Source organism: Epinephelus lanceolatus, chromosome 11, assembly GCF_041903045.1.
Source record: "Epinephelus lanceolatus isolate andai-2023 chromosome 11, ASM4190304v1, whole genome shotgun sequence".
In the NCBI taxonomy this organism is placed as follows: Eukaryota; Metazoa; Chordata; class Actinopteri; order Perciformes; family Serranidae; genus Epinephelus; species Epinephelus lanceolatus.
Genome location: NC_135744.1, coordinates 3,388,463 through 3,401,507, shown reverse-complemented (window position 1 = coordinate 3,401,507; position 13,045 = coordinate 3,388,463). Strand labels below are relative to the sequence as shown.

Sequence of the window (13,045 nt, the reverse complement as noted above, 5' to 3'; positions counted from 1 at the left end):
CTCTAACTCCGCTAGGACGCTGACGTCCTCGCTCCCACCCGTCCTCTGTTAAATGGTATCTCACAGCCGCACTACGTCATCAAACCATGAGATGATTGGTATTGCCGGATTCAGGAAGCTCTCGACTTTTCAAAAATAACATCGTTTTTCTTTTATTTCTTATGAATTTTGCACCAGCCTAAACACACAAAGTCCAAATTGCGATGAATGCTGACAAGGCATGTCGTGCCATTTTTCGACGGGAAAAGTTAAAGGATTATTCGAGCCGCTAGTGGGGACTTAGATCTTTTATAAAAGGTAAGAGTCTCACTCCTACCACTATTTTTGGCTGAGATATACCGTCTAGAAAGTTGGATCATAACTTTCACGTTTCATATGGCTTTATTTGGTGATATTTTATGGTGTTTCTGTGTCATAAACAACATCAGCTATCATAATCACACCTGATTTCAACAAGGTACAATGTTAGAAGTTGGCTGAGTGTTGTTTTGAAGCAGAGTGACCGCTCTTGTCTTTTGAAGCTCCACGTGGATCTTTTCACGGAAAAAACACTGTAGAATGGTCATACTTTGAGCAATCTTCTTCAAATTTGAAACAAATGTTTCAAGGGTGCTTACAGCCCCACGGTGTCATTTACCTGCTCAGATGAAGCCACAGACAGTTATTCATCCTGAAAAATATTTTTTATTTTATTTTAGGCAAAATCTTCAACTTTTTACTGACTTCAGGGGCCCATTGCTCTGTCTCTGTATCACCTAGAGTGTTTCTGACACGTTCACAAGAAACTTCAGGGATTTTCTTTCTGGCAAGACCGTATGCATGCATGTAGTCAGATCGGTCCAGAGGCTAAAGTCATTTTAATTTGGGTATGTCATTTTAGGTGTTTTCGTTACAAAACAAGTGGAGTGCAAGAGGCTAGAGGCATTAGACAGACCTCTTGGTGGCTCAGCTTTTGGCTGATCACATCAGATCAAGTGAGGTAAATGGCATCAATATTTTAGGCAGATAACTTATTATTACTCATCTGGCGGATGACCCCACACTCTTTCTTAGGGATGAAAATCAAGTCTCTATTGCAATAAATACTACAAATGAGTTTTCCAGGGCCTCTGGCTTAAGTTTGAATCTTAATAAATGTGAAATTATGTCAATTAAGGATTGTTCTAAATCATCTAATTGTAGTATCCCAGTCAAAAATGAAGTTGTTTACTTAGGCATTACAAATACCAAGGACCAACAAAAAAGAACTTCATTAAATTTCAATCCTATTATCCAAAGAACTAAAAAAAAGCTAAATCAGTGGCTATTACGGGATCTCTCTTTTAGAGTTCTACTCAGGCAGAAGGAGTATCACACTTAACATATGCATCTCTATCTCTGAATGTGGACATCAAACTTATTACTAAGATTGACAATCTGCTTTTCAATTTCTTGTGGAAAAACAGAACTCATCATCCGATGAAATCTGTTCTAATGAATGACTATGAAAATGGTGGACTAAATTTTCTAGATTTCTGCACCTTAAATAATACATTTAAGATTAACTGGCTGAAACTTTAAAAAAAAAAAAAAATCCTAACTCTATCTGGAATGTCATACCCTTCCATATTCTATCAAAACTGGGTGGGTTAAACTTTTTCTTAGCCTGTAACTACAATATTGACAAAATCCCAATAAAAATATCATCCTTTCACTGCCAGGCCTTCCTTTCATGGTCTCTCATTTTCAAACATAACTTTTCACCCCATAAATATTTTATATGGAACAACAAGGACATACTGTTTAAACACAAATCCCTTTTTATTGAATACTGGTTTAATAATAACATTGTGTATGTAAGACAAATTATTTAACAGGGATGGTCTTCTCTACTCTTATGATGAATTTCTAGCAGAATACAATGTTCCTGTGTCACCTGGAGCAATCCCTTCTGGTATTTGCATGTTATTAAGATCTCAACCAAGAGTGGAAACCCAACAACTATCCCTGTTATCCTTGACTGATACTCCAATTGGTAAAAACTGTTTGTCCTGGTAAAACCAATAAATTGATTAGAGTCCTGTTTAAAAGGGATGTCATTACAGTTCCGTATGCTGTCTCACACTGGAATAAATACATGGAACATATTGACTGGAGAAAGGTCTGGCTCTTACCCAACCCATACCTGTTGACCAACAAAGTTAGAGAAATTTCGTTTAAAATAATTCATAGATGTTATCCATCTAATGATCATATTGTTAAAAGATTTAAAAGAGACATAGATGTGAAATGCACTTTTGTTCTGTAAATATTGAAACTGTTACTCATTTAAAAAGCCTCTGGAGCGATATTTGTAATTTTATTGCTAACAATATTGAAAAAGAATTTAAGCTGTTTTGGAGGGATGTACTGTTTGGACTCTTTGACTTTAACAGAAATACGGCAAAACCCAATGAAACATTTATTATTAATCTCATCATACTTTTGGCAAGATTTCACATTCACAAATGTAAGTTTACACATAGAAAACCTTCTTTTGTTGCTTTCTACAGTGAGGTCAAGCAGTACATCGATTCCATTAAATTTTCCCTTAATCAAAAGGCAATCAAAACCATTAATATTTGTGATCATTTTAATATTTTCTTGTAAACTCTTATCCCCCCTGGCATATGTGATATATGACATATATGTGTAATGTTGAAGATTTGCATTCTGTAAACTTCTTACATGTTAAATAAAGTTTTGAAAAAATAAAATAAAATAAAAACGTCAATTTGATTGAAAACATCAACTTGACACCACACTAAAACTTTTAATTGACAACAGACTGGAACAAAAATTTGACAACAGGCTAAATCACCGTGACGCACTAAAACATCAGATTCACAACGGGCTCAAAGATCAAATTCATGACACACTAAAAAAATCATCTTGAGGACAGACTAAAACATCAACTCAACACCATACTAAAAGTTTTAATTGACGACACACTAAAAGATCAAATTAACACCACATTAAAATATTAATTTAACAAAACACTAAAATATCAAACTGATGACACACTAATACATCAACTTGACAACACACTAAAACATAAACTTGATGACCCACTATAACATCGAATAGACAACAGGCTAAAACTTCCAACTGACAACACAATAAAACATCCAGTTGACATCCCTCTGAGTTGGTGAAGATGTTCTCTAAATGCTTGCATGTGTCATTAAATTGATGTTTTGTGTGCCATCAAGTTGGTGAAGATTTTTCTTCATTTGGATGAGTTATTTTAATTTGCAATGGCCACTGTACTATTCCATCTCTGCCACATCCCAAATGTGTTATGTCATAAGGTACATGCTCTTATTATACTGTTTTTTATGGTATGAGTGACTTCAAGGAAGAGGGTCTTACCTGGGAAAGGCCAAGGTGGACCGACGCTGTTTCAGAGATGTACATGATTTTGCCATCAGAGGCAACAACAAACACAAAGCCATCCAGAGTCTGGGGGAGCAGTGACAAAGTAGTTACTGTTAAACACAAGTAAGTAATGAGTTATGAGTTTAATGAGTTTTTACAGTGTTGTGTGTGAATAGCTTTGCCATTATGATGTAAAAGTGGATGGTGCCAGTATTCTTAAAATTTTCAGCACTGCCTCCTAACAACTTTGTTGTTATGCAGCCATTAGCAATTTAATAAGTATAGACATTTGTGTTATTTACCCTTGACTTACTTTTATTAAGCCCCTTAGTTTTTTATTTTTATTAAGAAAAACACCTGGGAGTTTATGTGTGTTTATGTGAAAGAATAAATAAATAAAATTGGTGAAAATAGGGTATAAATGAATACTGTAAAAATCCCAGTAAAAATATATCATTCCAAGTGTGAACACTTAAATAAAAAATCAGTAGCCCATTTGTATTTCTCCCACTTGATGAATGAAATCAATAAATGTTTAATTTATTTGTCCTTTTACTTTCTGTTGATGAATGAATGAGACCATGTTTAATCTTAACTGCAGTGAACGCTCTCCTTTCTGTTTTCAGTGCATGGCAACATGATAGACAGGGAAAATCTGTATATCAGTACCATATCTACCTATTTCTTATTAAATATTTTCAGTGAAGATTGGTTAAATTAAAGGCCTTGAGCGTTGACTTAATAAACTAAACTGAAAAATAAGGGCAGTGAACATTTTGCAGATATTTTAATAATTCTAATATATTTTATATTATCATATTATATATTTGGCTGATCTCTTGCATCATTCATGACTCAACAGGCTATAGAGAAGGAACATAATTCAGTGCTTATATTGGAATAAATCTGTCATTAAACTAAACTAATCTAAATTTAAGGGCACACATTGTGTGTGAATTAATTATTTGATGGTACATTAACTATTTTTTTAAATGAAATTTAGCATTAAATGTGCAGAAATTTTCAAAAGTTAAGCCTAATACATGCCCTGACTAAATGGTCCTTTTATGGACAGGAATTTTGAGGCCAAGCAGAACTGGAAACTCTTATCCAGTGACTTTCTGTCTTAACTAGACCACATACTGTACCTCTGAGCAGCTGCACATTTTTCAGTAGGCCTATTGTGCTTGACACAAATTGATTACCACCAATTGATTACCGTTCATTTAAAAGTGACAATACTGAGAAATACATAACAGAAGTCAACATTTATCTATCATGTCACGCTGGAGAGTACTGGCCCAGTCTAAGCATTTGACTATCATTTTTCTTTGTAGATAATTGTTTCATAGCTGTTATAAATGTCTCTCTTTTTTTAGTGTTTAATAACCATGACTGATACTGTTTGGTGATCAATTCACTTATTTGAGAGAGAGCCAGAGAAACACCATTGTACATCTAAATGTGGCAGCTTTGTCACATGGAGGTATGTTTTTACATGTATTTTTAAATGTGTCTTTTATATTTCTCAATCACACCGTGATCTGTGGAGAACTGTGTCTTGCTCTCATGTGTGCTGAGTGTGAATAGGAGTTACAAATAAACATGATTGTGATACTGAAAGTAAAATAAACAAAGGTGAGTGGAAATGGTTGGAAAAGAGAAAAAGTATGAGCAGAAGAGCTGACAGAAGCAGTACATATAGCCTTTTTAAACTTAAATTTACATGTACTGTGTAATAATAATTTCATCAGCAGTAATAGTTTTTAACAGTCTCGCCAGCATGAGAAAAATAGTACTAGAATGAATATTTAAAGTAGGTTAGCAGAAGGCCACGCTGGTGAAAACAGTCGTGAAAATATTTAAGGTGCAGCTGTTAGTCAAGTGATATGAAAAAAGAAAATGAGTGAGAGTCTGGCGCAACTGTGGCGCATTAAGGCACGGGTGGGGGGGTCAGAAAGAAACTGTGTTTTAGGGGCTTCCGTCTCTTTTAAACACAGAGCTGTCCCCGCCATGACGCAATAACAGTTTAGATATCTTATCGAGAGTTTTCCTCAGAGGACGCTCTGTACTGCGCAGGGTCGAGGGGTCTCATAATAGATACAGCTAGTTCCTCGAATATCCTGCCAAGGATTTGTCTGAATTCACCTTTCTGGACATGTTGAACACCCGACCGTCATCATGTGTAATAGTGCGCAGTTTTACAATGTCAGTGATCTATAGGCCTAGAAAAACGATCTGCTGCTGGGTAGCTACCACCACAATGCTATAAGTAGAAGGAAAGTAAAATTGAAAATGTGGCATAAATCGCTCTGTTTTACATTCTGTCTCACTGACATTAATGTCATTATCGGAATAAAACAATAAGAAGAGCAATGGAAAGACGAGCAAAACATGTTTCGTGATTTCTAAGACGTTGGGCTGTTACATCAATTAAAGTGAACAGGCGGAGGCAGACCGCGCAACGCGCACCCAGGTTGCAGCCAGAGGTGGGTAGAGTAGCCAAATATTGTACTCAAGTAAGAGTACTGATACTTTAGAACAATATTACTCAAGTAAAAGTAAAAAGTAGTCATCCAAATAATTACTTGAGTAAGAGTAAAAGAGTATTTGGTGAAAAAACTACTCAAGTACTGAGTAACTGTTGAGTAACGTCTGATTTATTTGTAAAATAAGAACATGAACGTAATCAATCAATCAAAAATAATAATCTGCAAATTCATGTATTTTAAACGATACCCCTTTAACTAAAACAAAAATAAATTAAATCTTTACAAACATAACATAAATCAAGGCACAAGAAACACAAATATGTTCTTACATATACTGTACATATATATATATATATATATATATATATATATATATATATATATATATGTAATTATGTACTTAGAGGTGGGTAGAGTAGCCAAATATTGTACTCAAGTAAGAGTGTTGTTGCTTTAAAACAATATAACTCAAGTAAAAGTAAAAAGTACTTTGCATTAAAACTACTCTGAAAAGTACAATTTATCCAAAAAGTTACTCAAGTTAATGTAACTGAGTAAATGTAACTAGTTACTACCCACCCCTGGTTGCAGCATGCAGCTGGATTGGCATCGTCACACGCTCTACCGCGCCTCTCCTCTGAATGACGAGCACGAGTCACCAAGATACCAAACCAGCGCAAGTGAGGAATCAACTTCAGAGCAGCCCAGGAAAGGCAGAGCTGTGTTCCTCATAATGCACCGACACCACAATAGAGCCCACAGTGTACATCCTAACCAGTTGAGTTACCCGCAGCAGATCAAGGGTCTCATTTAAAAAACGTAGCGTAGGATCCATATTAGAAATGTATGCACAGACAAAAGCCAAAAATGGCGTAGCTACACCACAAAATATTTGACCATTTCTACAATGAGGCTTCCACCTGACCATCTGCGTCACCAGTTTCCCATCTCCAAAATGTTCGTGAGCATGAGTCAAAGTTTCTCCCATCAAGTCTGCTTTTATAAATCACAACTTTTGCGTGGGAAATGGCGTATGCCACTTTCAGGCCTCGTTTTGTGCATATGCAATGTTTATAAATGAGACCCCAGAACTCTGCAGTATACCTGATTTTAATATGCATTATAGTAGGCTATTTCTCTTTTCCACTGCAGAAACTTGATGTAGCAGAAGGTGTATCCATTGAAGGTTCTGCTTTTGTTTCCATTAAGTAGTTCAACACAATGCCATGGATACATTTTCAGGAAAATTTGTAATATCAGCAGCGCTTCTTATATCATGACCTCCCTGCTGCATATTAATGAAAATACAATGAAAAAGTAATGAAGAGCATGGTACCAAACCTCAAAAGGTTTGTACAGGTTAGGGTTGTAGAAAGCCCTATGTTGGTTCCTGCAGTGAGGGATGTATGACCTTTTTAGTATGAACAAGCTCTATTTTAATGCTTTAAAAAAATCAGCATACAATAGAGTAGAAACAGAATACTTTGCAGCTGCTATCATTAAAATCTAGAGAATTTTAAGGGACTTGAACGTGAGTATTTCCTTTTAATGCTACTTTACTTCTAACCCTCTACATCTCAGAGGGAAACATTGTACTTTTTACTCCACTACAGTTATTTGTCTAATTTAGTTGTCTAATTTAGTTGCTGTGAAAACTTAGATTATTAATACAAAAATATAATCAACTAATAAATTATGAAGTATAATTTTAGATAAAACTACACAGCAGGATATAAAGCATTTAAAATGAGCTCCACCTTTACCAGCTGCAACATTGAAGTGATTACTGATGCACTCTCTCTGTTGCACCTAATCACAACAAAATGTGCTGCTTGAATGACACAGAGGACCCAAAGCGTTGTTTTAAATTCAACATCATATTATTTTTGAGGGCTTTAATGCATGAACGAAATGAAACATCATAAGATCTGGGGCTTTTTAAAAAATTATTATTAGGCCCATTCTTATTTATTTATTTTTTTTTAAAAATTAGAATTAAATAAAATTTAGATCTGGGGCTATTCATAAAACATTCAGGGCGGATGCCTTGGGTGCCCAGGCCTAACAACACCACTGGTCTGCACAAAAAACAGCACTCCCTGATGAAGCACACACAGAAGCCCAGAGTCACTAATGTGTTGTAAAAGGCAAATTTCAAATGTAATTGCGGGCACAATACAATGTGATTTTGTGTAAGGCCAATATTCGGTCTACAAGCTACCTGCTGCTAATTGCTGATTCCCACTCTAATGCTGCAAAGCAAAGCATCGTTTAAAACACAGTAAGCATACAGTGATATAGTTTGGTTTAGAGCAGCAGTTTCAGTCATCAGTCATCCCATAGAATAGTGAAACACTACAGTAGTCTGGAAGAGCAAACTGCAGTGCGAGAATGAGTGTAGTGTTTCCTGTGTTTCCTGTACTGACTTGTAAAAGGTGGGAACCCAGTTCTTTGGCCATGCTGTCCAGAGGACTGAACCTTGTTGACTGACCCCATCCATCACCCAGACCTACAGAGAGAGAGACAGACATGGTAAGACAGTCAGGGAGACGATGCCTGACACTCCATCTATCATCAAAAAGAAAAATACTCAGAGAGGTAAAGACACAGTCACTGGGCTTTCACACCAAACATGCAAGTTTGACACTGTGCAGATCGAGGGCATTATTTCCAGAAGAGAGAGCATCTGTTTGAGCACTGCTATCATTTTCCACAAAGCCACCCCAGTAAGATTCTGGCATTGACAATGGTAAGAAACTATAACAACATTTTTGTGCATCTTCGACCTTCCAGAGTTATGTAGTTCTGCTCTCTGATACAACCAAGACCTGGCAAGAAATATTAAAAAGAAAGAAAAAGAAAATAAAAATAAATATACCAAAGAGGATGTGGTACCAGGCTGGGAATGTTATAATCATCTACATATATTGAAATTCATTTATCAAATTTTCACAATAAAAATCAAATAATAAACAAATAAACAACAATTATTCCCAGGCCACAGACATTACGCACGCACACACACACATACACACACACTATCAAAAGATTAAAAAAAAAGAAAAGAAAATTGGAGGGTTGACCTGTTTTGAAAATACAAGACAAAGTTGCCAGATCTTTCTCTTTTTTTTTTTTTTTTTTTAATTATTTGATTCTTGGATTCTTTGATACTAAGAGCAGTGCGCTTTAGTTGTTTGTTGGAGCACTGGTAAGAAGGTGGTGTAGCCTTATCCTATTTGTGCAGAATCAATCATAAAGCAAGCAGTTTAGAGAGGGACACAACTGCAGCTTGGTTAGCTGTGTTTTTTAAGTCCTCAGGGACAACCCCAAATATGTGCTGTCAGAGCACATGGTATTTTAGTATTTTAGTTTAACTCAACTTTATCCAGTTTCTGGTCTATGTCATAAACCACACCTTGCTGCTCAGAGAGTACATTTAAATGTGCACCACTGTCACTTTTATAATTCATTAGGGATATGATGTGAAACATAAAAAATGACTGATATCCCTTATCCAAGTTCCTGTGTCTTTGAATCCTCCACAAAGGACAGTGTGTCATTTCTGTACTAATTTGTGGGTTTTGTTAGCACCTGTCATAAAGACTTGAACACGTTTTATGATGCCAATAGTATTTATTCTAAGTCTATTTACAGTATAAACACCAAGCCTACAATAATAAAGCCATGGGTATTCAAATTAATAAAGCCATGGGTATGTTAGAGACAAATAGCAGAGAAAAAAACCCTTCCTTTTTTTGGTTTCCTGTAATATTTTGTACAATTATTCTATCGTACTTTGTATAGACAAGAATTTTAGGATGTAGATGCTTACAAATCTTACCATTTTTTTCTTGTCCTCAGTTTATTAACTACATGACTCTAGTTGAGGGCACACCCATGCACATACACACTCAGTATCCCACTTATAATCATATGTGTGATGATCATATACAGGATGTTTGAATAGAATGTAAACAGGTTAATCTAGTTATGTCTCTAAGTCTTGCACAGCAGCGTGAGCAAATAAACTACAAAGCAGGCCACTGTTTCAATCAGTGATATATATGACAGCAAGACAGTAAGTAGTCTGTCTGCAGACTCTCCGCAGCAGAGAAATATGAGGCAGTAACTTATTCAGATAGGAATATTCTGGTATATTTCAACCTACTGTATTTCCCATAAATGTGGCCACTGTGGTCATGCTAACTTTGTACTCTTTACCTCTGATTCTGGGCAACAAGTCCTTGCAAAAGCAAGGGGATGTCACCTTTCTTGTGACTCTGACTGATGTTTGTCATTGTAGTGGCTCTGCTCTCTTCTACCTTGCCTGGGGTCTCATTTATAAAACAGTGTGTAGGATCCATACTAAAAATGTATGTATGTACAAAAGCAAAAAATGGCGTGTGCCAAAAAAAATTCAATAATTTCTACAATTAGGCCTCCACCTTACCATCTGCATCGCCAATTTTCCATCTCCAAAATGTTCGTGAGCATGGATCAAAGTTTCTCTCATCAAGACTGTATTTATAGATCACAACTTTTATGAGGTAGGTCGCGTATGCCTCATTCAGTCTTGGTTTTGTGCGTAATCAGTTTATCAAGAAGACCCCTGGTTCCCTGTTCTACTGGCCTCTCCAGGGGCTGAGGGCTGACAAGTAAAGCTACAATTGCTGTTTTCATATGTCAGCATGTACTGGATATATTGGCACCAAATGTTTTACAAGCATTCTTGGTTCCCAGAGGATGTATCCTTTTAACTTTGGTGATCCCTGACTAGGGCCATCATGAGGTGCGTGTGTGGTTTTAGCATGCCATGATATTTGGTTTACACATTCATGTCCCCTAAGGAATTCTATTAATGTTGGTGAACCCTTCACTTTTAATCTTGCGCCATCATCAGGTCAAAACATCCCTTTGTCTAATACACTGGTTTATGAAATAAAATACCTACAAAATGACATTCTCGTCAGCCTCAGTGATGCAGTGAGTTTACTGCTATTGAAGAAATATTAGCGATGTAACATGCTAAACTAAGGCGGTTAACGCTGTAAATATTATACCAGGTTAACATGAGCATGTTAGCAGTCATTGTGAACATGTTTACCAGCTGACTGACGTCTGCATTTAGTTTGAAACACAGCTGTACTGTTCAGCTCACAGGGCTGCTTGAATGACTGGACACTCTCAGTCTTATTCTACACATGACTTTCTATCCAACTCCACTGTGTTGGGTTGGGAGTAGAGATGTCTGAACCTGGACAACTGAAACCAAAACTATCTGCATGAAATACAAGTAGAGGGAAGTGAGAATTCATGCTTTAATTTTTTGTTGTTGCGTAGTTTTGTTGAATTGACCACCTTATTAACCCACACTGACACTACACTGTTTGGGCTTGCTGACAGAGAGGCCTCCAACAAAACACCCAAACATGCAAGCAAGCTAATCTTTTTGCTTCGTCCAAGTCAGTGACACTACTGCCTACTGCTGGTGTAAAAAAAGATCAGGCAGATTGGAGATGATCAGCTCTTTCATGGCAACTTAGAATTACAAATGATGCCACTTTTACTGTTTAGACAGCAGGGACCATCTTATGTTCATTACATCCAACCCTATTACCATACAGAACATTGCTAGTGGACTGTTCTGCAACATTCCCAATTATGTTCAATGGCATTTGAATTGTTTTACAATATCTGTGTATGATATCTATGGTACAGTTAATGTAAAGGAAAGACCATGGTTGTCAAGTGTCGTGTCGGTGCAAGCTTTCCCACACTTGAAAGGGAAGGGCCTCACACTCTTTGAAACCAGACACTGGACTTCACTCAGTGCACTTAATTTTATGATGATTATTTTTATGATTTGCATGATGAGCACAGGTGAAAAACCTTTGATAAAACAAAAAACACCCAAAATTAGAATAGATTACCAGCTCAGTGGCCTTGTGGTAGAGTGTCCGCCCTGAGACTGCGAGGTCGTGGGTTCAATCCCCGGCTGGGTCATACCAAAGACTATAAAAATGGGACCCATTGCCTCCCTGCTTGGCACTCAGCATCAGGGGTTGGAATTGGGGGGTTAGATCACCACATGATTCCCGAGCGCGGCACCGCTGCTGCTCACCGCTCCCTCAGGGGATGGGTCAAATGCGGAGAACAAATTTCACACACTCAGGTGTGTGACAATCAGTGGAACTTTACCTTTACCTTTAGATTATAACAGCACACAAAGGCACAGCACTGCCAAATATCACATATAAACTATAGACACACCCGCCACTTTAACTTTCACAAATGTCAGCAAAAAGGATTTTAGCAGTAGCTTCAAATGAAATGACATTAAATTTAGACTCACTAATTATTCCTATTTTAGATTTTTAACTAAATTAAATGTCTTAAGTTACATGTTTTAACAGGTTTTACAGCACACAGTTTAACAGTTTTTTACAGCACACAGTTTTTTACAGTTCACAGTTTAACAGTTTTTTTTTACAATTCACAGTTTACTGATATTTCACACTTTTACTCAAAGGCTTGTACCTGATTTCTGTCTGCTTACCAAATAATTAACTAATAATCTATTTTAATATATCCTTTTAACTGAAATATTTTAATAGTGCATTTCCATGAATCACATCACTCCGCACGCTAATACAACTACCTGGGTCACAGATTACAAATAGCAAAGCAAACTTTATGCCACATATGCCACATAATGTCTATGACTAAATTAAACAAGTGACCCAGCAAACAAAGAATTCAACTAACAGGCTCAAACACCGCCAGGTCTTGAAACCAGAGAGGCAAGCATCAATCCCGAACGCTTACCGGCAGTTCTTTCAGAGTATTAGAGTCCTTTTCCTTGCCCGTTCCTCCATAAAGCGTCCGTTGACTCCCGGCGTGCACACACAATGCTGACCTGCCCCACTCCCCAGCTCAGGTGATTACTCATCTGCCTCCCCTGTGGAGCCTCACACACAGCGGACAGGCTTGGCGTGGGTGAGCGATTGCCGGCGGCGGCATACGTGTGCGTGCCCCGCTGCACACACAGTGGGACAATCAGTCTCCGTCTGAGGAGCAGGAGCGGAATGCGCTTGGAGCCGCCTTTGACTCACCGCAACACCTCCCACTCGATCTTTCCCTGGGTCCTAGGGAAGATC

General features: G+C 37.2%; 1 protein-coding gene across 1 annotated transcript in view; it reads right to left on the bottom strand.

Annotated features, from left to right (window-relative positions):
- Positions 1–13,045, bottom strand: part of sim2 (SIM bHLH transcription factor 2) — a 55,443-nt gene that overhangs the window by 28,129 nt on the left and 14,269 nt on the right. The window contains exons 2-3 of the mRNA XM_033639155.2: positions 8,315–8,397; positions 3,391–3,480 (exon numbers count right to left, since the gene is read on the bottom strand). Of these exons, the coding sequence (XP_033495046.1) occupies positions 3,391–3,480; positions 8,315–8,397 (173 nt within the window). The remainder of the gene's footprint in view (positions 1–3,390; positions 3,481–8,314; positions 8,398–13,045) is intronic.